Source organism: Tamandua tetradactyla, chromosome 13, assembly GCF_023851605.1.
Source record: "Tamandua tetradactyla isolate mTamTet1 chromosome 13, mTamTet1.pri, whole genome shotgun sequence".
Classification (NCBI taxonomy): Eukaryota; Metazoa; Chordata; class Mammalia; order Pilosa; family Myrmecophagidae; genus Tamandua; species Tamandua tetradactyla.
This window is the reverse complement of record NC_135339.1, coordinates 38723881-38751839: the sequence shown is the minus strand read 5'-3', so window position 1 is coordinate 38751839 and position 27959 is coordinate 38723881. Positions and strand designations below refer to the sequence as shown.

Sequence of the window (27959 nt, the reverse complement as noted above, 5' to 3'; positions counted from 1 at the left end):
GGTTGAAAATAATTTTTGCTTAGAATTTGAAGTCTTTACTCCATTGTCATGCAGCTTTCCATGATATACATGAGAAGTCTATACCATTTGAATTGCCTGTTGTCTCTCTAAGAGTTCAAGATATTTTTATTCCAGGTGTTGTGGAATTTCAGTTTTCAGTATGATGTGCTTTCATATGAGTCTTTTTTTTTTCTTCAATTACTTGGCTAGAAATTTAGTGGGTTTTATCAGTATGGAAACTTGTGTTTCTTAGTTTTGGAAATTTTCTTGTATATTTATTTGATGTTTTTTTTTTCTAGTTCGAGTTTCTCTATATTCCCTTTTTCTGGGAATTTGGTTGGTTGGTTTTGCACTCTTAGATTAATTTGTTTTTATCATTTTCCCTCCTTTATTTATATCTGCCCTCTTGTTCTCTTTTCTGGGAGAATTAATTTTTTTTTATCTTCTCAATCTTGAATGCACTTGTTTTATTTTTATTATCAAAGTTATAATTTACAAGTTGTTTTTTGTTCTCTAAATATTTCCCTTTAAAAAATAGAATCGATTTGTTTTGTTTTGAGGCCTTACTTTTCTTCTCTTTCTGATAATATTAGTGATAGGTTGTATTTAAAGTTTTCCCCCTTTCCCTCCTACCCCCATCTTTCCTTTATTCCCTCCTCCTGCATCCTCCATCCCCCCCTCCACTTTCTTCTCCATCCTTCTTCCTCTTTTTCCCATCCTCCCTCCTTTTCCCCCCATATTTGTCTTTCTTCCTGTTCTCCCCTTCTTTCGTCCCCTCTTCTCCTTTCCCCCTCTCTTTCCTCCCCATCTGTGTTGGTTAAGCTGTCAGCTTGGTCAGTGGTACCCCCGTTGTTTGCTCAAGCCAGCACTGGCCTGGCCTTTACCGTGAGGGCATTTTGTGTGGACTTAAATAATCAGTAGTGTGATTGCACGTATCGCAGATTACATCTGCAATCACCTGAGAAGATTGTCTTCAACATTAAGAGATGTCTCATCCAATCAGTTGAAGGCTTTTAAAGGAGAAGGAATGATTTCAGTAATCCAAAGAGAGATTTCCATCTCTACTTCAGCCAAGCAGCTTCCCCTGGGGCATTAATTGAAAACATTGACTGGAGTTTCCAACTTGTGACTTGCCCTGTGGAAGTTGGACTTGCCCATACCCACAGTTGCTGAGACAGTTCTTATAAAAATCTCATAATATTTATGGTGTCTCCTGTCGATAATGTTTCTCTGCAGAACCCTGACTAATAAGCTCTCCTTTTCCCTTCCCACCTCCTTGCCCCCCTCCTTAGGTTGTTTCACTCTTATTCATATTTTAGAGTGAGACACTAAAACCTTTTCTGCATTGGTGGGATATATTGACTGGTCACCAGCAAGGAAGTGACCTTCACATGTCAATGCACGGATAAATTTCAAGATGAATAACTGCTTTGTGGTCATCTTATGACCGTGCAGACCCTATTAGATAAAGCATTACATCACCTATGGACCTGCGTTGGAATGACAGGAGTACTCAGGAGCAAATTTTAATTCTAAATAGAAATAGCTGTCCTAGTTTCCATGGCAGTATTTTGTCCTTCATTAAGTCCAGGTCACTGAGTGCAGAAAGGTGAAAAGCATAAATATATTAGAAGATCATTTACTGAAGGGAGGATTTTCCTGAACCACTGTATAAGTGGTTCTTTCAGGAACCACTCCAACAGTCTAGAGGCTGTTGGCATTTTGGGTGGAACATTCTTCATTGATTTCAGCTGTCTTTTGAATGCCCTGGACCTGGGTATTAAATGCTACCACTATGGCCTGTCATTCCCCCATCCCCAAATGACAATCCCCCCAAAAAGCTTCCGCATATTTCCACACACTGCTTTGGAGTGTGGTACTTCCTCTGATGAAGACTTCATGTGAACCACATTGAGGGCATTTGCTTCCCTGTCATGGAGAAACCCTTTTCCTTTCTGCTGGCCTGTACCCACTGGCATCTGCTGGGTACAAGATGCTATTTTAAGTGCCCTGAGGCATATGGAAGGGGGAAACTGAAGTTTTGAAATCAGATAGACCTGGGTATTAATAGCATTCTTTCTGCCCAGAATGCCTTTTCTCCATTTTTCCATGCCTGAATCTTTTCCCAGGTTAAATAATAAGCTCGAAAGTCCTGACTACGTTTATTTTTTGAATTCTGATACTGTAGTTTCTGTGATTCTTCTGTAATGTTAAGCCTTTCGGATTCTTGTCACTTTTCTAACTCATCTTTAAGTTCTTTGAGGCCAGTGTTGATGGCTTCTGTTTATTAAATGTTTACAGGGTGCTTATTTGCATATTTGAGAGGTGAGAATAGAGGCTCAAGGAGACTAAATAAGTTGCTCAGAGTTGTGCAGCTAGTAAATGGCAGTCCTGGAATTGAAGCCAGATTTCCCCGACTCCCCAACTTTTATCTCTTCTTTATATGACTCAGGTGCTAAAAAGGTTTGATTTAAAATAATCAATAAATGGGTCTTTTATCATAAAAATGAATAGTAGTAACCCCAAAGAAAGTAACTAACTTATTTCCCCACTTATAGATTCTGAAATCTATAACAGAAAATAGCTAAAAAGACCCTTCTGTTATAGATGTCAACATATAACCTGACTTCAGACATGCCTGGGACACATTTGGTTCTGATTTAGAAGTTGGCTTGCCGCATTGCCATGTTAGTACAAATGCAAAAGAAATATAAACTCTATTCCAATAAATAACCATACACATAAACTCTAAATAGTTTTGTGGTTTTGGGTTGGCCCAAACTTGGATATTAAGAAGATGATTATTAATGTTACATATTTTATTCAAACTGCTCTCTGATCCTTTAAACTTCCTACCACCTCCCCAAATATAAACCAACCATTTTTTGTCCTCCCTTAGAATGTTCCCATGAGGTTAAAACAGATACAGCTTTGATTTCAAGCTGCTGACTCCCACTATTTGGAAATATTCCTTGTTTTCAGTCTCTTAGCCTGTGGTTATGGTCTCTACTTGAATCTTTTCAAACTTCCTTGGATAACTGCAAAGTAATTATCTTCTGTAACAGAGTTATACAGTGGAAATATAATATGAGCCACAAATGTCATTTTAAATTTTATAGTACCCACATAAAAAAAAGAATAGAACAAAACAGGTGAAATTAATTTTAATAATATATTTTATTTAAAAATATTATTTCAACATGTAACCAAAAAATTATGAATGAGGTTTTTATAGTCTTTTTTTCATACTAAGTTTTCAAAATTCAGTTGATATTTTACACTTATAGTACATCTTAATTCAGACGAGGCACATTTTAAGTGTGCAGTAGCCCCACATGATCAGTGGCTAGTGGCTGCTGTATTGGACAGTGCAACTCTTATAGTACATCTTAGAAAAGATCCTAGCTTAGAAAGCTAGGATAAGCGCAGTGTGCTGTATTAGATATTTTATAAGTCTGTTAAGCCACACAAAGGCCATGAAGATCCTTTAGCTTTTGATAATCCTAGAAATGTGGGTTTTTTTATTTAAATAAGCTGATGTTATGTCAATATCCAAAGTTGTCCAATAGTGTTATGACCCCAGGCCAGACTAAATTATACTTCTTGGATTGCTTATGTAAAGAGAAATAGGTCTGAGAGCAAGACATTTGGCTTGGCTAAAGTTTCTGTTGATCAGTTGGACTGAAATTTCATTGACGTACGTTATGTTCATCACTCCACAAGGAAGTCTCCATTGTCTGACCAGTAAATGTGAAGTCCGAACAAACTGTTAGTCAGAGTTTGAAGAGTTCAAGTTACAAAGTCACTTCAAGCAGTGAATAATATAACTTAGATGTTCTCAGATTTTTCTGAATATTGGCTTTCTTACACTTGACAGCAACCTAGATGCTTTTGAAACTAAACATAGAGAAAGAACACTGCTGGCCTTTGCTTGCTTTTTTATCTTTTCTTCCCTACTAAGTTTTTGTGCTAAATGCTCACATCAACCTTTTGAAAAAGTGTCCTCTACAAAGGACCTAGTTCTTGGGGTTGGTTAATGTAAGTCTTAAAGAGGGAGCCGTGGTTCCCATCTGTTAGAAAAGACCAGTATTCCTTCCCACCATCATAAACATTGTCATTCGTTTTAGTCCTGTTAAAGTTTTGTTGGAAAGTGAAATAAAATCAGTACCTTCAAAGGATGTCTTGGATTATTGGTGTGGTTCATTTAATGGTTCCATGCCTTTGGCCCAAATTTGTCATGGAGGATCCAACTCTTTCTTTCATACTCTTTGCTGGAGCCCTTCTAAAATGTGGTAAATTTATAAGATATTACCTGTTTTATATCATGTTTCATTTGATGTGACCTTTCAGTCAAAGTGGCCGTTTTTTTTATGTTTGTTTTTTTGGGAGTTCATAATTAGAAATGTATACTCATACTTTTTTCTGTTTTGGGTTCATTCATTTTAGGGAATATTGTCCTTTTTGACTCGTTATTGGATTTGAATGTTAATCAAAGGTTTTCCAAATACTTAATTGTTTAGTGTTTTTACCCCTGAAGTTTCTTACCATAGGCATAAACTGTTGACACTTCTGAGTGCTGTACAAAATCAATGTTTCTATGTAGAAAGTAAGGCTATGATGCGCTATGCTGTCCTATGATGATTTTTTTGACTGTCCATTACCCACCTTGGAGAGTGCATTGATAATTCCATTCTGTTAGGTAGCTTATATCCCTGTGTGACCTTCGTACTTTTGCCAGATCACCTTACAGATTGTACATTGAAAATGATGCTGTGATAAACCAGGATGGTAAAACCTTGGAGCACTTTCAAATGGGAAGGAAGATTTGAAAATGAGTTTTGCCTAAATAGAAAGCAGTACCAGCTGTTTAAAGATATTCTGAGAAACACAAAGGAGGAAGTGATGAATGACCCACTAATTCCACCACTAAAGTAACAACAATTAACATGTGGATATTTATTCTTTGTGTTTTTTTCTAGTATTTACCTGAATATCCATGAGTATAGATACATGTGTATTTGTATATTTGCACATAGAATTTTATACAGAATTGAGATCATTCTGTACATTCTGTTTTCTAGTCTCCTTAAAAACTTAATCTTGCATTTTGGAATATATATATTGCAGAAATAAAATAGTATTCAAGGAAATATTTAAAGTGAAGAAGAAAACCATCTTTAATCAAGCCACTGTTGAGATATGTTATTTTTATTTTTGTCTGTTACTTCTTGATTTTTTGTAACAGGCCTTGTATGATTTTTCACAGCGGTCTCTGAGGAACCAGATGGGGAGTTTTAGGAAAGATGGGGCCTGAAATTCCTCATACTTATTGTGATAGATGACATTTAAATGACAGTTTGGATTGTTCTTAAGTTGGCTAGAGTGTTTGAATGTTGGCTTTAACTTTTAACTGAGAAGTGGAAGAAACTTTACAGAAACTTTAAAAATAGACTTAATGTCTACTATTTCTTCAGGCAGTTCTCAGAGATTTGCGTAGAAGCTTAAAGTGCTAGACATAATTTCATGAAGATAAAAAGTGCTTTGGGAGTGTATAAGATCTTGCATCCTCTGTATCTTTTGCTGATTTCTCTTTCAGTGGCCAAATTGTCAGGGAAGTTTTCTGAAAGCAGTTAAAATACAGAATGAAATATATGACTTAGCTCCTTCAGTGGATGGATTAGAATGATGCAATACGTGAATAGTTTTAAATTTTGAGTAAAATATTTTTGCAGGAGAATCATGCTACCTAAATGGTTACATTTATCTTTCAGGTGACCTAAAGATGCAGCAGCCTCTTCTTTGCAAATGTGCTGTAAGTGTGTTGTGTTGAAAAAAGGGGAAGGACACCTTGAATTGCTAAAGATTTGAGGAGTTATTTCTCATTTATCTTCTTAATTTGAACTTATTTTTTTTGTGGCTCAAGTTCCACAGAAAATAAGCAGTGTTCGTCAAAGGAATTTTAAAAGATATTCCATTCTGTGTTTTAAATATGGAGTATGTGGTCTTGTGTTTTCAGAATTGACTTCATAAAGCATCAGATGTTATTATAGAAAAGCATTTAGAGTGAAAAGGATATTTAAACAGAAGTTTCCATGTACCATAGGAAGAATTTAAAATTGAGCTCTTCCGTAATTAACTAGACTTGCCCTGTAGTTTGGGGGATTGTAATAGTTTACACCTATTTCAACTTCTGCTGTTTTTATTGGCCATGGCTTTTGCCATCCCATATTTCTTGTGAAGCAAAAACTATAGAATAAAATATGGCCAACCATTGGGAAATTATAATAAACATAAAAATGAATTGTTCAGCTTAAAATATGAAATGCTTTACCTGCACATTTCACCAGCCATGTTTCAGTATGTATTGAAGTAATTTATTACTGGAATTCTATGTCATAAAAATAAAGAGCATTGCTTTCATTGGCAGAAATAACCTAGGGTTTCTACATACAAATGATTAAGTTTTTGAATATTTGGGCAGAAGTCCTATTGTAAAGAAAGTTAGGAAAACCTGCTAAATCATTATGCGTGTATTCATGTCACCATGAAATAAAAACAATGAAAGAGCAGCAAATATAGAATGTTACGTTTGGTTCAATAGGACTATTTTACCACAAAATATCATTAGACTTCAAAGGTCAGGGAATACCATGACATAAAGTGTGGGTTGGCTCTTAAACAGGCAACATTTCCCCCCTCCAAACATAATGAAAATGAATCCATTTGATTGCAGATATTATCATGCTTCATATTTTTTCTTGTAATCCAACTCTCAATGGGTCTACTGAGAAGTGCCCTTAATTATGTAGGTCTAACAGTAGCTGTCCAGCTCTAATGTTGGCTTAAGAATACAAAGACTAGCTTCTTAATGCATTGTCTAGAATGAAAGTAGCTAAATTAAATGTATAATAAGTTTAATTTGGATAGAGTTATGACTGTGAAAAGATCACTGGGAAAATTGTCAGTAGAACTGAATTTTAATTTTGATGTTATCTCACTAGTTGGGTGGCTTTGACCATATGGTCAGTTGAATGAGGCCAATTTTGACTCCCCTGGCGTGGGACCTAAATATTTGTGGAATTGAAAGAATGAACTTCTCTTTGCTGTTTTCCTGTTCTGTAAAGTGAAAAATTTCGATGTCTACGTTTGTATTGAGGAAGAATACCTTGCAAACTGCTATCCTTCACTTCTTGGCAGGACTTTTTATTTTGATACTGAATGCTCCACCTAACAGAATGTCAAAGTTGTAGTAGTTGCTTGTCAAAACTGGCTCAGTGACAAATGGGACTTTTTAAAAATGGTATCTCATGTTAATTTACTTTCTCTTAATGATTAGTGATGTTGAGCATTTTTATATGTGCTTATTTGCCAACCTTATTATCTTCTTCAGTAAAGTGTCTTTTCAAATCTTTAGCCCATTTAAAAAAATTGAGTTGTTTTATTGATGTGTAAGAGTTTTACCAATATTTTAGACACAAGTTCACTATTTGATGACGGTTTTCTCCCTGTCTGTTGCTTGTCCCTTCATTTTCTTTTCTTTTTCATTCAGCATCACTTAAGTGTACACAGTTCGGTGGGCTTTGATAAATGTGTAATGTCATGTATCCACCATTACGATATCATATAGAATAGTTTCATACAGTTAAAAAGCCTCTTGCTCCCATTATTCATCCCTTCCCTCCATCACAGATCTTTTTTCTTTTTTTTTCAAACATTCTCCCTTCCTTTCCTACCCTCCACTCATATCCCCTTCTCCAGTAATCTCTAATCTACTTTCAGTCTCTACAAATTTGCTGTTTCTAGTGATCTTTTTAAAATATCATACAATTTTTCCTATATGTCTTGCTTGTTTTGCTGAGCATAATATTTTCAGGATTCTTCTATGTTGCAGCATGTCTCATAACCTCATTTTGTCTTGTGGCCAAATAATATTCCACTTTGTGTATATATCACATTTGTTTTATTAGAGAGTTTGTAGGTTTAAGGCCAGTCATGCAGAAAATACAGCGTTCAAATATATACCCCCCCACACAGTTACTTCTTATTATTTATGCTTTGCATTAAGTGGTAATTTTGTTATAATTGATGGAATTATATAAATAAACACACTGTTAACTATATTCATAGTTACATTAGGATTCACTGTACTGTACAATCCCATATTTAAAAAAACTGTAAATTGTATAATATATATACATATATAACATATATACATATATAACATAAATACAAAGCAAAGAAAAAAAAGCAATAGTTTTCAAAGCACTCTTCAACAAGTAGTTACAGGACAGCTCTAGTTTGTCATGGGCTAACATACCATCATCTCAGATTTCTCCTTTTACCGGCTCCAGAATCCTATCTTATTTATTTATTTATTTAAACATTTCTAGTAACATATGTAGAACCTCAAATTTCCCCCTTTAACCACATGCAAATATATAATTCAGTAGTGTTAATTGTATTCACAGTTTTATGCTACCATCACCACCATCCATTACCAAAACTTTTCCATCACTGCAAACAAACTCCGTACCATAAAATGTTAACTTCCCCTTCCTGACCCTAAACTAGCCCCGGGTTATCTGTATTCCAGTTTCTGAGACTGTAAGTTTGCTTTTAATTATTTCATATCAGTAAGATCATAGCATCCTCTTATGTCTGACTTATTTCAATCAACATGGTGTCCTCAGAGTTCATCCATGTTGTTGGATGTACCAAAACTTTAATCCTTTTCATGGCTGAATAATATATATTTATTATATAATAATAATAGATATATAAACACCATGTTTTATGTATTGACTTAGCTGTCGACAGACAAGTCAGTTCCATCTTTTGGCATTCCTGAATAATCCTCTGTGAACATCAGTGGGCAAGTATCTGTTTGATCATATGGTAATCTATACCTAACTTTCTGAGGAAACACCAGACTATTTTCCGCAGCAGCTGCACATTTTACACTTCTAACAACAGTGAAAGTGTTCCTATTTATTTCTCTACATCATTCTAACACTTTTTTTTTTTTAGTAGTAACCATTCTAGTGGATGTACAATGGTGTCTCATTGTGGTTTGATTTGCCTTTCTCTAATGGCTCATGATGATGAATATCTTTTCATGTGATTATTGGCTGTTTTATGTTTTCTTTAAATAAATGCCTATTGAAATTTTTCGCCTATTTTTAATTTTTTAATTTTTTTTTCATTTTTTACATGGGCAGGCACCGGGAATCGAACCCGGGTCCTCTGGCATAGCAGGCGAGCATTCTTGCCTGCTGAGCCACCGTGGCTTGCCCATTTTGCCTATTTTTAAATAGAGTTGTTTGTCTTATTTTTGTGGAGTTGTAGGGTTTCTTTATATTTTCTGCATATTAAACCACTATTGGATATGTGATTTCCAAGTATTTTCTTCCATTGTATAGGTTGTCCTATTACTTTCATGATGAATTTTATTTAGAAGCTGTTTCAAGTGGGGAAAAAACCCTGTCAAGAAAGACCAGGTGGAAAATGAGTTCCCAGTAAAATGGAATTTTAGAGTCTAAAAGGCCAAAAAGATAATGGCCTTTTAGACTCTAAAAGGCCACTGTCATTTGAACATTGGCCAGTTACTTGCATTTCTTTGAGTGTGTTATTAATCACTGAATGTTGGTTTTCCTCTGAATTCCACACAGAGCATGCACTTCCCAACAATTTTATCATAAATCACCTCCTTTATACATACTAAGGAAAGCTATCACCAGAAACAAATCAATACAAATACATCAGGGACTGAACTTTCTCAGTAGTAGGTGACCCACATTTTGCAGAACTCTGCAAAGGAACTGAATAGGCTGTGGACTGAAGCAAATGAGGGAGAGTTAAGGAATTAAATATTTTAAATATCTGTAATTAAATCAGTCGTGGTGCTATAATTAGTGGCAAATTATTTTCATAGCACTGGAAAGCTGTGCAGAGAAGGTACCAAAAACACCCCAGCCTTGCAGATTTAAGGTAAAATGACACTTTGTTTGCCCACAAGTTCAGAAAGAACTTGTAGCGTGATCACCTGCCTGATGAATTTTGACTCTCAGCAGCAAAGTTTTAGGAGCCAAAGAGGAGTCCACAGTGGGCAAGGGGAGCAGAGAAGAGAAACATATCAAATGTAAACTTTAAAGACAGTAAAGTGTGAACAACTCCCATTCAGATCCCAGAGTTGTGAGGAAGTCCCCCAAAGTAGTTGTTAGATTAAGAAAAATTTTAAAAATCCCATTTCCCATAAAACACAATGCACAGAAGTTTGGGAGATAATGGGAAAAATTGTCAGAGAAATGCTCAGTGAAAATTGAGTTCTTTAACTCAGATATTTTAGGGTTGAAGCATGTCCTATATTCATCCAGGCAACAGTGCCTTTTGTTTTTAGCAGAGATGTGACGATGAGTGACACCAAATGGTTTCACAGAGCAACTTTCCTTTTGGGTGGTATCTAGGCTTACAAGGATTCGAGCTGAACTGCAAAGCCTTGTGAACAGTAGTTTCCAAGTTCTGGCACTTCCTTCTGAAACACAGTGGCAAACCCATACACTCTGTCATGTTACGTTTTATATTTTGAAATATGGAAGCATATTTTAAATACTCTTAAGGCATTTATTTATTAAAACATTCTTTGTCAAGATTTCACATTAGCTTAAAATTCAGTTCAGTCTTTCCGTTTCTACACTGAGGTCTGCACTTCAATGAGTGGAGACCTCAGTGCGTCCAGCAGTGTGTCCAGAGATTACATGGTGAGCCCAAGGGTCCAACCTCTTTGTTCCCTAGGTGAACCAACTAGGTGCTAATACTACTCTGCTACAGGGTAAAATCTGCTGACTCAAACTTAAGGACAAGAAATGAAACTTATGTTAAGTGCACTTTGTAAGAAGTGTTACTTTTTGCTTATGAAAAGAAACCAGCGAGTCCTCTAAGAGTAACACATGGGGGTATGTTATAGTTAAGCACATGATTTGGAGTAGAGAATTCGATGTTGCTCTGCTGGTCTAGTTTGTCAGTATTTTTCTTGTTCCTTCTGTGGGCCCCCACAAAGCTTTTGTTTGTGGCATAGAGAATGTCCACAGTCCTCTGCAATACAGGGTTGTTCCCCCCCTTGTTTTTCTGGCAGATCAATTCAACGTTCCTTAGCTCACCAAAGTAGAAATCTCTCTCCTTCTCCAAATCTTTGATGGTAGGTTTCAATATGTTGACCTCCTGTCTCATTTCGGCTGCTTCATCTTCCTCATTGCCCACACTGGGATTCTTTCTCACCATACCTGGGCCAGCCTTGGGAGTTGCAGTAATTCTCTGTGTTGAGGTAGGCCTCTGCGCTGTGAGAGCTGAGAAGTTTCTTTGGTTTATTCAGAACAGGAGCAATAAGGCAGGGGACCACTGCCGTTTCTTGACCTTGCTGCAAGATCATGGTCTTTTCCATCACAGTTTGTATCAAAAAACTTCTTGAACTACTGAACAAATTGAGAATTGTCTAGAAGCTTTCCTTTTATTAATTTATCTGCAAAAGTTATTTGTCAGCACCCTCATTCTCTTAAATCCTGCTTGTAGTATTTTGAAGTAATGGGTGTATTCATATCCTAACATAGCTTGGAATTTCACTTTCTTCAAGCATTAGAGCTGGGGAACAGCATGTCCATTAGTTGACAGTAGGACGCTCCTGAGGACAACTCTTCAGTCTTTGTCAGATTCAACTATAAAGACTTGTCAGTTATGCCAGCATGTCACATTGACTTAAGTTATTACTGGTAACTGATGTTGAGTATATGTTTACTGCCATCTTCGGTTCTTGGCTGGACCACATCCACTGCCTGTGCCTGGCTCTGGTTCTTTTTTTGTCTTGTTCAGACTGCCTGGTCCTGTCCTCCCTCCCACATAATGACTTCACATGCACCGCCCACCCCCCACCCCTCTCTGTACACTGACAAAGCTACAAAAGTATTAAATTTTGATGAAGTCCCATTTATATATATGTATTTTTTGTTACTCATGCTTTCAGTGTAAATCTGAGAAATCACTGCTTAACACAAAGTCCTGAAGATGCTTCCCTATATTTTCTAGCAGTCTTATAGTTTTGGTTCTTACATTTAAATCTTTGATCCATTTTGAGTTAAGTTTTCATATGTAGTATGGTCCATTTTCATTCTTTTCCATATGGTTATCCAGTTTCCCAGCATTTGTTTCAGTTTGTCCAGTTTCCCATTTGTTGAAGAGACTATTCATTCTCTGTTGAGTGGACTTGGCACTGTAGTAAAAAATCATTGGGCCATCAATGTGAGGGTTTATTTCTAAACTCTCAAGTCAGTTCCATTCATCTGTGCCTCTCTTTGTGCCAGTACCATGCTGTTGATTACTGTAGCTTTGTAATAATTTTTAAAATCAGGAAATGTGCGTTCTCCAACATTGCTTTTTTTTTGTTCTTCTTTTTAAAGATGGTTTGACTATTTGGGTCCTCTTGCTCTTCCGTTTAAATTTAATGACTGGCTTTCTATTTCTTCAAAGAAGGCTGTTGGTATTTTGGGATTACATTGAATCTGTAAATTGTTTTGGATATGACATCTTAACAATATGTAGTCTTCTAGTCCATGAGCACAGAATATCCTTCCATTTACTTAGCTCTTCTTTGTTTTTTTTTTTTTTTTAAGTAATGCCTTTTAATTTTCCATGTGTAAGTGGTTCACATCTTTGGCTAAATTTATTCCTAGGTATTTTATTAATTTAGTTGGTATTGTTTGGGATTTTTCTTCTTGGTTTCCTCTTCAGATTATTCACTCCTCCAGTATAAAAACACTGTTGATTTTTAATTTCCACAAATTTGTGAATTTTCTAGTTCTCCCTCTGTTACTGATTTCTGTCTTCATTCCATTGTAGTTGGAGAAGATACATTGAATGATTTCAATATTTTTGAATTTGAGATTTGTTTTGCAGCCTAATATATGATATATCTTGGAGAATGATTCATGTGCACTAGAGAAGAATGTGTAATCTGGTGTTGCTGTGTGAAGTGTCCTGTATATGTCTGTTTGGTCTACTTGTTTATAGTATCATCCAAATCTTCTATTTCCTTATTGAACTTCTGTCTAGATGTTCTATTCATTATTGAAAGTGGCATATTGAAGTCTTCTACTATTAATGAACCATCACTTTCTTATCTGAAATCTGTTAATATTTGCTTCATATGTTTTTGGGCTCTGCCATTAGATGCATGTATATTTATAATTGTTACGTCTTCTTGTTGAATCACCTCTTTATCAGTGTATAGTGACCTTCTTTGTCCCGTGTAACAGTTTTTTTTTTTTACTCTAAGCCTGTTTTATATGGCATTACTATAACTATACCAAATGTCTTTTGGTTACTATTTGCATGGTATATTTTTTTCATACTTTCACTTTCAACCTACTTGTGTCTTTGCATTTAAGGTGGGTCTCTTATAACGCATACAGTTCGGTTATGCTTTTTAAATCCGTTCTCCAATCTCTGCCTTTTGATTGGAGAGTTTTAGCCATTTATATTACATTTTAGCCATTTAAAGTAGTTGCTGATAATTTAGGATTTTTCTTGACATTTTACTATTTGTCTTTGTCTTACACTTTTTTGTTCCCTCAATTCTACCATTAATGCCTACTTTCATATTTATTTTAATTTTTATAGTATACCATTTTGAGTCTCTTCTCATTTCCTGTTGTATGTATTTCTCATGTATTTTATTTTTTGGTTACCATGGAGCTAAAATTTAACATCCTAAATCTATAGTAATCATGTTTGACTTGATACCAACTTAACTTCAATAGCATGCAGGTAAACTGTTCCTATACCCCTTTGTGACTCTCCTTTTATTGTACTTCTTACACATTATATATGTTCTGTGTCCAAAATCATAGACTTATCATTAGTTGTTATGCATTTGCATTGTAGAGTCTGTAAGAAGTAAAAAGTGGAGTACATACCAAAAAATACAGTACCATAGTATGAACTTTTGTAATTACCCATGTGGAGTTCTTTATTTCTTTATGCCAGTTCTGTCTACTTTCTAATGTCCTTTCTTTTCAGTCTGAAGAACTTCCTTTACTATTGCTTTTAAGGTAGGTCTAGTGGTGATAAATTCCCTCAACTTTTTCTGTGAATGTCTTGATCTCTCCCTCATTTTTGAAAGATAGTGTTGCTGGATATCAGAGTGTTGGTTTTCTTTCAGCCCTTTAATTATTTTGTCTCATTTCCTTCTTGACTGTATAGTTTCTTATGAGAAATTAGCATTGATTCATATTGGAACTCCCTTATACGTAATGTGTCATTTTTCTCTTGTAGCTTTTGCAACTCTCTCCTTGTCTTTGGGGTTTGGCAGTGTGACTGTATGGGCATAGTTTCCTTTGAGTTTATCCTGTTCGGGGTTTGTTGGAATTCTTAAATGTGTACATATTTAAATGTGTATATTCATGCATTTTGTCAACTTTGGGATGCTTTCTGCCATTGTTTCTATGAATATTATTCTGCGGCTCTTTTTGTTCTCCTTCGGGGACTCCTGTAATGTGTATATCAGCACACTTTGTGGTGCCCTGCGTGTCTTTTAGGCTTGGTTCACTTTTTTTCATTTTTTTTACTTTCTGTTCTTCAGCCTGGATCATTTCAGTTATCCTGTCTTTGTGTTTACTCATTCTTTCTTCTGCTTCTCCATTCTGCTGTTGAAACCCTCTAGGGAAATTTTCATTTCACTTATTGCAGTCTTTAACTCCAGTATTTGTTTGGTTCTTTTAAAAATTGTATCTGTTGAGATTGTCATATTGTTCATTCATTGTTTTCTTAATATCATTTAGTTCTTTCTCATGTTTCCCTTCATCTCCTTGAGCATATTGAGGATTAGTTTTTTTAGTCTCTTGTATGTCCACAGTCTGTTCCTCGTTAATGATTTCTGAATTTTATCTTGTTCCTTTGGATGGGCCATTTCCTGTTCCTTTGTTTCACTTGTAACCTCATGTTGCTCTTGGTAATTTTAATATTTTAAAGTGTTAGCTCTGGGGTTTAGACCCTGAACTGCCTGTTCCAGCTAGTTATATGTCAGAGATTTCCTTAAGTGCCAGGAGCTTTTAACAAAAACAAAGCAGGGCAAAACCCAAAAAACCAAGAAAACCACAAAAAACTACCCAAAAACCTTTCACAGTCTCTGCAAATTGACTCTACATTGGTTGGTGCTTTCTGTGAGAGTTTAGCCCTCATACTAAGGTCATTCAAATGTGAATGTGAAGAGTGGGTACCACACCCTCTTTTCTGAAGCTGTGTCTTGTTCTGGGTTGTGCTTGTTTGTGGCATTAGGAATTCACCTGTTCACAGGAATTTGAATGCCCCTCTGTGTCCTATGAAATTGGTTTTCTCCCCCTCCCAGTGCTGTAGTGTATAGCTTAAATCAGGTAATCCTTTGCCCCACACTGCTGTGACTTGTATTTCTTACACTGATTTAGGTATCTGCAAGTTGCTTCTGTCTTCAGGGCAGGTTCTGGGAGAACAAGTAGCAGAGTTTCCTCGTTCAGTTTTTCAGACTGCCACCTGATAGATTGGCACTGACATACACACACTGTGGTATTCACATACGGGTTACTCTGCTTCCTCTGGAACAAGGCCAGTCACCCACATTTGTAGCTCAGGATCCTTCCATACTGTTCTGGGCAAGTGGTTGGAGAGGGCCCAGCAGATGTGCCTCATCTTTTGAAGCTGCATTTTCTTGATTCAACATTTCAACCCTTTAACTCTTTTCAGAGTTCTGAGGAATATGGCTTGGCCAGTTTTTTCCTCCTATGCATAAACTCTGTGAAGCAACAGCATCCTGGATCATCTTATGTCACCATCTTTGTTGACCAGGAGCCTGTACCACATTTTGTTTATATACTCATTTGTTGATGTATGGTTGAGTTGTTACCAGCTTTTGGCTATTGTGAATAATGTTGGTGTAAATATTAGTGTTTGTGACCCTGTTTTCACTCTTTGAGAATATATTTAGAAATGGGATTGCAGTGTCAGATGGTATTTCTATATTTAACTTTTTGAGTAACTGCCATATTACTTTTCACATACATTGGCTTTACCAATTTACAGTCCCACCAACAATGCACTAGAATTCCAATTTCTCTAAATTATCTCAAACACTTAAGTTCAGTGTTTTCAATGCTAGTAATCCTTGTGTGAATTAAGTGGTATCATACTGTGGCTTTAATTTACATTTCTGGTATAGCTAATGATGTTGAGCATCTTTTCATGTTTATTTGCCATTTGTATATCTCCTTCATAAAAATTTCTCAAGTCCTTTTCACATTTCTTAGTTGTTTTATGTCTTTTTGTTGAGCTGTGGGATTTCTTTATATATTCTGCATATTAAACCCTTTTCTGATATGTGGCTTGAAGCTGTTTTCTCTAGTACTTGTAGGTTGTCTTTTCAATTTTAAAAAAATTTCCTTTGCACAAAAAAGTTTTTAATTTTGATGAAATCAGTTGTATCTGTTGTTCCTTTTGTTATTTGTGCTTTTGGTGTCATATATAAGAATTTATTGTCAAATTCAGGGTCATGAAGATTTTCCCCTGCGAGTTTCATAGTTTTAGGTTTTATATATTTAGGTCTTTGATCCATTTTGAGTTGATTTTTGAATATGGTTTCTGGTAGGGATCTAATTTAATTCTTCTGCATGTGGATTTCCAGTTTTCCCAACACCATTTGTTGAAGAAACTATTCTTTCCCCACTGTGTGTACTTAGTACCCTTTTCAAAAATCAATTTGCCATAGATGTGTGGGTCTGGTCTGTTTCTGGATTGTGAATTCTTTTCCACTGATCTGTTTTTTACCTTTCTGCAGGAACACGGTGTTCTGATGATTGTCACTTTGTAACACAGTTAAAAATTGGAAACCATGAACCCTTCAATCATCTTGTTCTTTTTCAAAATTGTTCTGGCTGTTCAGTTTCCCTGTGCATGTTCATATAAATTTGTGGGTCTGTTTTTCCAGTTTTTATAAAAAAGGCTGCTGGAATTTTGATAGGGATTACATTGAATTTTTAGATTGCTTTGGGTAATATTGACCTATTAACAATTTTAACTCTTCCAAACAATGAATATGCAGTGACTTGCCATTTATTTAGGTTGTCTTATTTTCTTACAGTAGTGTTTATAATTTCAATACACAAGGTTTATGCGTTCTTGGTTAAGTTTATTCTTTTAGATGCTCTTATAAAGGATTTTTTTTTCTTAATTTCCTCTTCAGATTGTTCATTGCTAGTATATACAAACAATTATTTATTTGGTGTGTTGGTTTATTCCACTTTGCTGTATTCATTTATTAGCTCTAATAGTTTTCTTGTGTATTCCTTTGTGTTTTCTACATAGAAGATCGTGTTATCTGCAAATAGAGATAGTTTTATTTCTCCTTTCCCATTTGGATTCTTTTTTAGTTTAGTTTTTTTTTCCCCTAATGGCTCTGGCAAGAACTTCTGATAAAGTATTGAATAACAGTGATAAGAACAGGCATCCCTGGGCAGGCCAAGTGGCTCAGTGGCAGTTCTTGCCTTCCATGTTGGAGACCTGGGTTCGATTCTTGGTGTCTGCCCATGTAAAATTAAAGAAAGAAAGAAAAAAGAAAAACAGTTATCCTTGTCTCATTCTTGATTCAGGGGGAAAGCTTTAAATCTTTCACCACTGAGTATGTTGTAAGCTGAGAGTTTCCCATAAATGACCTTTATTATATTGAGAAAGTTTCTTTCTCTTGCGACTTTTCTGTGTTTTCATCAAGAAAGGTGCCACATTTAGTTGAATGACTTTTCTGCATCTACTGAAGTAACCTTGTGTTTGTTTCCTGTCATTCGCTCAGTGTGTGTATGTGAATGGAGTAGTGATTAAAGAAGTATATGGTGCCAATTGAAACCCAAGTAGATTGTAAAGTCATTGCAAGGCCTACAACGGAAACAACTCAGAAGTAGGCCATGTCGGATGAACCACCAGCTGAAAATGCAGCCTCGTGTGTGGGACTGATTACAGATAGGAAGTCGTGGAGCACTAAAGCTGATAATGCTGATAGTTGCATTTGCTCGTTTAGTTCTTTAGTACAAAAGGAGATCGTTTTCATCGATGTGTGTAAATAGTGAGTTTTTTAGACAAGAAATTGAGTGTGAAATTATCTAAAGAATGAATGAAATTAAGTGGATCACTGTTTTATTCTTTTTCAACTTTGACAGGTGAGGCACATTAGTAAGTATTGAGCTTTAGGGGAGCAGGGATAACCCCTTGTTCACCTGGGTGTTCTTGTAACTGATACTTAACAGTTTGAATATGTAGATTGAAAAAGAAGCTGTTTTAAATGTGTACATTTTTATTTACAGCTGCTGCTGAAGGAAAAGGCAAAAGTGGAGAAGACTTTTTTCAAAAAGTAAGTTGCTTTTTACTCTTGCCTTGGGGATAATTAAGGGGAAATATGCCTGTTTCAACAGCTAAAGTAGAAGTCCCTGAGAGCTCTCCTTCCATATGAAGGGGACACGATTTGATAAAATGCTGGGAAACACTTGCAGTAAGGAAAGGGAGATGCTGGATAGGATTTTACCATTCTAAGAAGGCTCTTTCATGGGCAGTTCTAAAGAGTTTTTTATTTGAGGTGAGGAGGCAACGAGGTATTATGGGTTGTCCAATTAATTTCTTACATGCAGAACAACAAAATGTTGTCCTAATTATCTTCTTTGACAAACTGCTTGTCCCCTGTATTTTCCCTCCCCAAACACATATCTGACCTGGAGGTTGGATAGGCAGGGTCCCTTTCAGGATTCTTCATTATCGTTAAGCAGTGACCATGGGCAAGTTGTCCCTTAGACGTATTGATCACCACTGATAACCTTGTCCATACTCTTAAAGGTCTGACCTTCAGTGAGGCCAGTCTGGCCAGTCGTATACAAATAGGGGCTGCAGCTGATTAAAAAATGAACATGAGAAACTTTAGAGGGCAGTTGATTAATTCTGCTCAGCTCTTTCCTTAAGACAAGCGTTTCATATAAGATACTATGCCTGTCCTTTCAAAGCAATTGCCTTGAATTCATATACTTTCTTTTGTTCATTTGGATTTATTGTTCACAGTCCTTGTGTTGGAATCCAAAAAGCATGAGTGGAGGAAAAAACATACAGGTGTCTTAGAGGAAGGCAAGACTATAAAAGCATTGTTGTGACTACAGATGATGTTAAATAGTGCTCTAGAGGGTCCTCTCATCCTTGGGAAAAGCATGTGTGTAATCAGCAGTGGTTTTTACAAGCATTCTCATTCTCTTGCCTTCTGTAATCTACTTTTTGTCAACTCCATCATTCATCTGCATTCCCTTCCAGGGATATTAAAAGTAATAATGCACACATCCCAGACTTGCCTTGGGTTGGCTGTGATAGCACAAATAAAATAGATGCTATCTGTGGAAGGATTTACTTTTCATACTTCTTCAACTCATATGTAGATGTAAAAAGCAGACTGCTCTGCCTTATGTGATTCAGAGATTTAAAAGCTGAATCAGAACACAATGTATGTGATCATAAACGACCTTCATTCTTAGAAGATTTGCTAATACTTATCACTCTTTGTGGACCCGTATATACATTCCAGCTGTCTAAATGGAAACACATGTTGGAATGCAGAGACACGTGTGACCCACAAATTATGAGTTGGAGAAGTAGATTCCAGCATTGGTCATGGGTTAATAAGCTCTTTGAATAGCTATTGGAGGTGTTTTAATCCCATCATTTACTAATTTAGTTCTATAGAAAATATCTTCTTGATTTACAAGTAGATATGGATTTGTACCCTAGAAAAAAACTGTAACTTAATAAAGGGCAATCATCCCAAATTCCAGAAGAGTAATTTTCAGTATTTTGACCAGACAGAAGTAGATGTTATGGTTCATCTACGTAGAATGGAGTAATGGAGAAGTATTGGATTGTCCTCCAGGGGCTTTTTTCTAGTCACATATATTCCAATTTCATATAATAACTCTTTGACATTAAGGACAAGAAAGAGGACACAGTGCTGCTCATTATGATCCTTGAAGAACTACTTTTCTTCTCCCAGGGTAAATCAAATTTAAATATTTTATTTCTCTTGAAATCTATTAGACAAAAGACTAACCTGCTGTAACAGAGAAATCCAACAAATGTAGTGACCTAAACAACAGAGTCACTTTTTGCTCTGATGTAACCTTCCGAGTAGGGTGTTCCAGTTAGTGGGCAGCTATGCTCATGCTTGCATTCAGGGACCCAGGTGCCTTCTGAGGCATAGCTCTACTGTTCCTTAAGGAATGGACCCTGCTTCTGTCATTGAAGCTGGGTCACCACTACACCCAAATGAGAGGTGGTGAGAAAGGGGAAGACAGTGTGGTCTTCAGACACAGGCCTGGATGTGGCATGCGTCACTTCCTGTTTTATTTCCATTGGAGGAAACTTAAGTCACATTTGCCCTACTTAACTGCAGTGGTGGATTGGAGGTTGGGGGCTGGGATATTTGGAGGCAAGATGGATTTTGCAGGCACTATTCACGAAAGTAATTGCTAGGAAAAAAATGTATGTAATCCGAGTGTGTCTTCATGTGCTATTCTTTTGAAATCTTTTTAATGGAAATGATAGTTTTGAGGAACAATTTACTGTATTTTCTACTTCAGTATAATTTATCACAAATAATTATACTTAATTTGATCTACATATTTCATCTGCCTTGAATAATAGTAATGTATACTAAATCTATTATTTATTACAAGTCATTTATAAATTTTCTACAATGAATATGTAATTAATATTGTGAAAAAGTAGCCTGTAACCCACTTTTGAAAGAGACCTACTGTTTATACACCCTTAGTCTTTTCTTCTGTGTGCATTAAAAAAGTATATAAAGTAATTTTTAATATTCTCTGGCTAATGGGATTACAAATTATTTGCATTGGATATATCTCTCAAATATTTTTTTCTGTGTTAAAACTTAGCAAAGTTCTCCATAACTGTACTTTTTTCTTTGGCTAGCTATACTTTCAAAAGGAGGGAATGGTTATAGCTTTATCAGTATTCTTTCTCATCCTCTGTCCACTCCTCATGGCAACTCTACCTAATTGAGACACATGGAAGCAATCTGCCAGGGTTTAAAAAAATTTTTTTAAACAATTCTTTGGGCAGTTGTTCATGGTTTGCTCACTGTCTGTCCTATTTCCTTTTAATCAGTTTCTTTTTACTCCCTCTTGTGAAATGACTATGGCCAGATCTTGGAAAATGTGTTACAGTATATTAGGTGGGGACAGCTACAGTGATTACATTACAAATGTGATTCATCACAGCAGCAAAATTTTTTAGGAATCTGTAATCCTAGTGGCTGAAGGAAGACAAAATCCAGTCAGCAGCATAAAGGATGAAAACCAAATTTTCTGTTCTATTGGGTTTAGTATAAACAGCATTTTGCCCCAAAATACACATATTTTAAATGTAGCATTATTTTATGCTCTTAAAATATGTTGGACATTCATTGGGAACTAATCTATAAACTGTTGCTTTTCACAAGGATTAACAGGTAGGACTGACGTAAATGAGATACTTCCTGGTTGCTTATGTGGTATCTTTTTATCCCCACCCAAACTCCTCTTTTTTAGGCAAACAGGTTAGTTTTGGCATTTTTGAGATTGGAAAATAACAGCTGGTGTCTTCTTAGGAAAGTTATTGGAAGGAATATTTGGCTCCCTCTCCACTTTAAAATGAATGCGTTAGGTGATTTTAGATGGGGGCTACTTGATTCTTTTATTGGGGGAAGACAGAGATTGTAAAATTACTTCTGCTTTCTCCACTTGGCCTTTATTTTGTGTATTTTGAATGAATCATATTCCTCCAGTAATATAAATGAATTTTAGTTTAATTATTTAAAAATGAATACACTTGTAGTCTATGGATGTACTTTTTCTGACACTGAACCTTTATGCTTAAACATAACAGTTTAAACAAATTATATTTTTAGTTTTAATTTTAATATTTTTGATAGGTAATACATTCTCATGTCCAGAAGCATTGGACCATGAATGTATGAAACTGAATTCATGAACTAAGTCTAAGGGAAACTCTGAATTAGATTAAGAGTTACAAATGGTTATACAGTAAAGAGTCTCTATTTTATGTCATAGTGGTTTCTGAAAGTTCGCTGAGAAGATTGTGCAGTATTACTCTGTTGGTCCCACACTTGAATGAAGATTGTCACCAGTGAACATTTAGGCCTTAAAAGTTAACAGTCTGGGACACTGAATTCTTATTACTGATTGCAGCTTATTACTGAGAATAAGCTTCAGTGAAAGATTCTGTAGTCCTGATTCTCTCCTGCTACTGGCCAGATAGGGATAATGGACTGTTTATAAGATTGAGCAAAAAAAGAATAAACCAAAAGAAGGGTTGTCTGGTCAATTTCTGGTAAATCATTAAATATCCTGTTTTTAGATCCTACAGTTTATGTATCTTCATACATCAGGGGTCCAGCAGATAGGGGTTAGTGAGAAAAGATGAACTGCCTTGCTCATCATCCACTCTTTGACTGTTCTAAGGTCTATCCTTACATTCTTTTGAACATGGGAAGCCTGGGTGTGGGATACATTTATAGAGTCACCTGAATCAAATTGTGCCATAATGTTATATATTTTGGCAGTAATTTCAGGCAACTGCTTTATGAAAACCACGTTTACTGTTTTATTCCTCTTTCTGGAAACATGGAAACAGATTACATTGTTTAGATTTTTGTAAAGTTTATAGTTTTTTAAAAAAAGTTTAATTGATTTAATTTTTATTGTCTATTACAATAAAATTGTAATAGATTGTTTTACGCTTTCATTGCCTACATTTTTCAGAGGTCAGAAGCATCATACAGATTAAAAGCCTCTATAGGAGAAGTTAGGAGCCATAGAGTTCTGGTCCGTTTGACTACTTTTATTTCTGAAGTGTATGTTTTGATGGTATTGAATGCAAGCTAATTGCTATCAAGCCTTTTTGAGCGGATAATAGCAATCTTTCTGGTGTAAATTTAATTATTTTTTGTTAAAATGATCTTTCTTTTCTTGAAACCAAATTGAAAGCATTGGACCATGAATTGATGAAACTGAATTCATGAAACTAGATCTAAGGGAAACTCTGAATTTGATTCTGATTTGCAGTGTGCCTGGGATAGACTAACCATAGAAAGTCCAATTAAAGGATATATTGGTGGTGGTCTAAGAAAAGACTTCTAAATTATGTTGTAAAATCTTCTCCCTGAATGGATTACATGCTTATCTGTTAACATTTCCCTTAACTGAAAAATATTATATCATACAAACTTGCCTTATTTATGATTGATGTTAAAATTTGAGAAAAATTTCCACATTACACAGATAAACAAAAATTAAATGAATAGGCTAATATACCGATTTAAATATTTCTCTGTGGATTGGAAGCAATTTTTGCAGATAGTGGCATTAAATATTTTTTTAAAAGGATTACCTTCAATTAGTTCCAAACGCAGGAACTATACATTTGCTTTGGTAGTCTATGTATGGCAGTCACATATTCAGTGTGGATACTTAGTGTGGCAGAATTTACAATAGTGAAAATTTAAAAATAACATAGTCATTGTAATGTTTGAAATATTGTACATCAAATTTTGGGTTTAGATTACTATGTAGCCATTAAAAAGCAAGCTTTTTAAAATAAATATTTAAAGTGACTTAGGAAATTGCTATATAAATGCAGAAATGCAGACTAAATGCATAAAACAGTCTGATTCAAGTTTGATTATATATGTTTATGCCCCTAGAAAATGGCTGAGCAGGAGTTGTGCCAAAATATTAAAAAGTGACTGTCTGAGTGGTGAGATTATGGTTAATTTTAATTTTTTCTCTACATTTTTCTACAATGGATCTCTGTTTTTAAATTAGGACTAAAAAGCGACAAAAATGTCAACAACTGCACATTTGTGTAATAAAGCAAGTTGTAGTGGCTAAAAAAGTTGCCCATGGAGTCATAAATTCATCAATTTATTGAACATCCATTATTATTGTTGAAAAGGACCTACTTGATCATTTGGTTTTGCTTCAAGTACTGAAATTACCTTTGTTTCATTTACAGCTTTTATAAAAATGAAACAAGTTTCAGATACATACACGGTAGATAATTCATTTTTGACTAATCTTTAAAAAGTCTTTCCCCTTTCATTTCATCCATTTGCCCTTGTTTTGCCATCTGGAGCTAGAAAGAGACTTGAGGTTTTTTTAAACAGCATTTCTGTGCCTGCTTTTCTTCAGGCTAGAGATTCTTAGTTTATTATATGTCATGTGACTTAGTTTTCAGATCCCTCATCATGCTCCTTACTTTAAGGAACAAGATCACCGTCTCATTGTAAATGTGGTAACGTTATCTAGGGTACAGCATTTTGGATGCAGCCTCACTAGTACATTTCTAGTGAGGTCAAAATATCCATGATATGGATGTGATCCAGAAGTAGCTAAAACATAACATTGTATATGTTTCAAGCGCTACTGAATTGTACATGGACATGAAGAATGGACATTTCTTGCCACTGCTTCACTCAACTGAAGAGGAAAGATTGGCTCCGGTGTCACTGATGGTCTGTACCATAAAATGGGGATATGTCTTGATTTCAGACTGGCAGGTAAAGGCCCACAAGATGTGGCTCATAGTCGTTTGTGTTTTACTCAGAGCTCTTGACCTGATGGTTACTTGGAGACCATGTTGTAGTTATTTGGCCAGAATATGAAAGTGTGGAAAGCATGACTTTCAAAGATTTCACCTGGCTTAGATTGTGACTTGGTAGTCAAAACTCCCCTATGATTTTTCTTCTTCACTGTGAACTCATGGGGAAAATGACTCAGCCACAGGATGACCATCCATAAATGATGGGATCAGTGCAGTGCCTCTTGGTCTCATTCAAATGCTATTTAATAAAGAGATTTAAGCTTTACTGATTTGAAAAGCAGTCACAGAAGTCAGTGCATTTTATAGGTGGTTGTGGTGGTATCTCTTTGTTCTGAGACAAGGAAACCATAGTCATGGATTGATTTCTTTCAAGGTCATACAGTAAATTGGTGGCAGCCAGGACTTGAGAAGTTTTTTAACTTTGTTTTGACTGTCATTAATAAAAGCTAAATGTTTTTCTTTAAATCAGGAATGATCATGCGCTCTTGGATGGGCTGTGCTTCTGTGGTGAGAGAAATTCTGGCTAAAGCTGCAAATTTTGCGAAGTAGAGCTCTGGATTAGTGTGATTTTGGTACTTTTGAGAAAAAGGCTGGAGGCAAATTAATGCAGTGAATAAGTGGAATGGATTTTGTGTACCTTAATACTGTATTTCAGTAGTCATACTTCAAAATCCGAGTAAGGTTGATCATTCTGAAGCTTGTTTTACTATTCTTATATTTCACTATTTTAATATTCTGTCTAGGAGATTTACATTAAAGATCCCATGAATCAGTCTTTCCTTCAGTTTTGGGACTCTTCTTTTAGGCTTTCGCTTCAGGTGTTTAGTATTTTGCTTTTTATTTAGATAAAAGATTGCTTTAGAATTTGTACTTTGTTTAATTCATCTCTTGCCTTGCTTTGTCTCTGAATAGCCTTTATAGTTTATGTGATTATGGTGCCTCCCTTCCAACATACCTTACCCTGAAAAAGGAGAGGAATAAGCCTCGTTTTGCAGCCCCTGGCTCTGGTTCCCTGTTCTTCCAGCCACAGCTGATTGGTGCTAATTATGGGCACCAGACCCAATAATGAACCTTCTGGAGACAGTGCCCATGAACTGGGTGACCCCAGAAGGTCACATGAGCCAGATTCGCCTGTAGTGAATAGAAAATTAAGACTGAGTGGTAGTGGGAACTGAATAAGAAAGATTATATTGTAGGTGGGGACAAAGGAGAAGCTGTGAGTGACAGCATTGGTCACAGGAAAGCAGAGTTATGAGGGAGAAGAAGGTGTGAGTAAGCGCAGTAAATAGAGGGGCATCATAGAGCAGATAAGTAAGAATTGCCCTTACCTGGAGCTGTCGCAGTCCTGATGCCTCCGATTACGATCGGCAGGCTTCCTTGTAGTTCTCTCCCCTTCTCCTGGTGTAGGGAACCACTTTACCAGTCCTTGTAATCAACAGTCAAACTAAAATGCGTAGAAGTCATGTCCTTTCTTATCTGAATAATTGCACAATCATCTTTTCTTCACAGATTTTATGCACATACGCTTTAAAAAAAAAAATCCATATAGTCACTTAATCCCTTAACAAGTGGCTCAAGTTAAGTTTTTTACCTAAAGGAGCAGGCCATTTAGGTGATATGTAAGACCTTTCCCCCAAACCTGTCATTTGAAATGTGTACGTAACAGCAACAGCAACAACATAGTGTTTTTTTTTTTTGTTGTTGTTGTTGTTTTATATGCTGTTTGGTGGGGTCACATTTCATTGTTTTTCTATGTGAGTATCCCATCATTGCAGTACCATTTGTTGACTTTTGTTTGCTTGTTTGTTTTTTGTTTTTTTTTGCTTGCTTGTGTGTTTTTTGGGAAAGTACATGGACTGGAAATCGAATCCGGGTCTCCTGCATGGCAACTTAGAATTCTACCACTGAACTACCCTTGCACCCACTCCCGTAGTGTGTTTTTAAAACATTAAAACGAGCTATACCAGTGTGTGGGAGGTACACTCTCAGTAGTATTCTTATTCAGGTGCGTTTCTTTTTCCAGGTCAGTTACCAGTATTATTCAGGAAATAATAAGACCATGGCTATTAATATCTTAGGTCAAGAAAGCAAATACTGTCCTCCTTATTTTCCAAAAAGATTTGTAAGGGGCTTTTTGCCTACATATCATGATTTCCTCCTTCTCCTCCATCTTTGGTATTAATATTGGTTTAGTCAATGTTATCCTTTTTAGGACAAGTTTGTAGCCAGCTAGTACAGCATATGAACATTTTCAGTTTTTCTTAAGAGTGTTGAAGGAAAACACTTTATTGCTCTATGCTTTTTTAAGTAAAATTAACCTTGAATCATATTATTAAGTACAATTGCTCTCTCAGTTTGTGTGTTTAGCAATTGTGGCTTTTCCCAAACTGGCTCCCTTAGAGTTTTTTTAGCGTGGACACAAGTTCCTCTCTGAAAACTCTCTTTTGGCATTATAAATGGTGAAAAAACAAAACTTCATTAATTTTTTCCCTTTATATTCCTTTCTTCTTTCTTTTGGTGAAATCAGAATAGTATAGAAGTGAGTAAGTTTGTGTTTCTGTACTTTGACATTTACTCTTTATTGGTGCTTTTGTCACCCTACATTATCATCCAGTGAGTCAAATTTTCTGTTTCTTAGTAGTTAAAATGATGATAGCTAGGGAATAAGAGAATTTATGCAGAAATGAAACGGACTGTAGGCAAGAATATAGAGGCTTTTGTGTTTCCTTCTTGGTCCTCTTTCCTGCGTTTACCATTAATTACTTTTTTTTTTTTTTTTTTTTTTTAGGAAGGGAAGGAAAGACAGAGAAGGAAGGAAGGATGGAAGGAAGAAAGGGAAACATTTTTAAACATTTTCTTGTTTTATTATATTTTGTTTGTTTGTTTGTTTTTTACATGGGCTGGGGCCGGGAATCGAACCGGGGTCCTCCGGCACGGCAGGCAAGCACTCTTGCCCGCTGAGCCACCGCGGCCCGCCCATTAATTACTTTTTGAAAGGAACAAAAAAAAACCCAAAACAAAACAACTTCAGTTCCCATGTGCCTTATGTTTACTGTAGAGTTATTGGAAAACCATAATCCCCTGTGAGTAAGAAAACTTTAAATTCAGCTAGCTTGCAGTAGTTTATTAAATAGAAGCTTTTCCTGTTTTATTTTTTCTACATTTTTAAAGACAATAGTCTCAATTCATGTGTAAGTCGGTAGGAGGTGCTGTTTGAGAAGCTTCATGGCAAATTCCCTACTTTGATA

The 27959-nt window shown here is 35.8% G+C and overlaps 1 protein-coding gene across 4 annotated transcripts in view; it reads left to right on the top strand.

Annotated features, from left to right (window-relative positions):
• The window catches only part of BICC1 (BicC family RNA binding protein 1), a 299969-nt gene that overhangs the window by 93723 nt on the left and 178287 nt on the right, over positions 1 to 27959 (top strand). For 3 of the 4 annotated variants that reach the window (XM_077125273.1, XM_077125272.1, XM_077125274.1), the window contains exon 2: positions 18366 to 18412. In XM_077125273.1, the coding sequence (XP_076981388.1) occupies positions 18366 to 18412 (47 nt within the window). Of the gene's footprint in view, positions 1 to 17605; positions 18222 to 18365; positions 18413 to 27959 lie in introns of those variants that run through there. The other variant, XM_077125275.1, reaches the window with a different exon arrangement.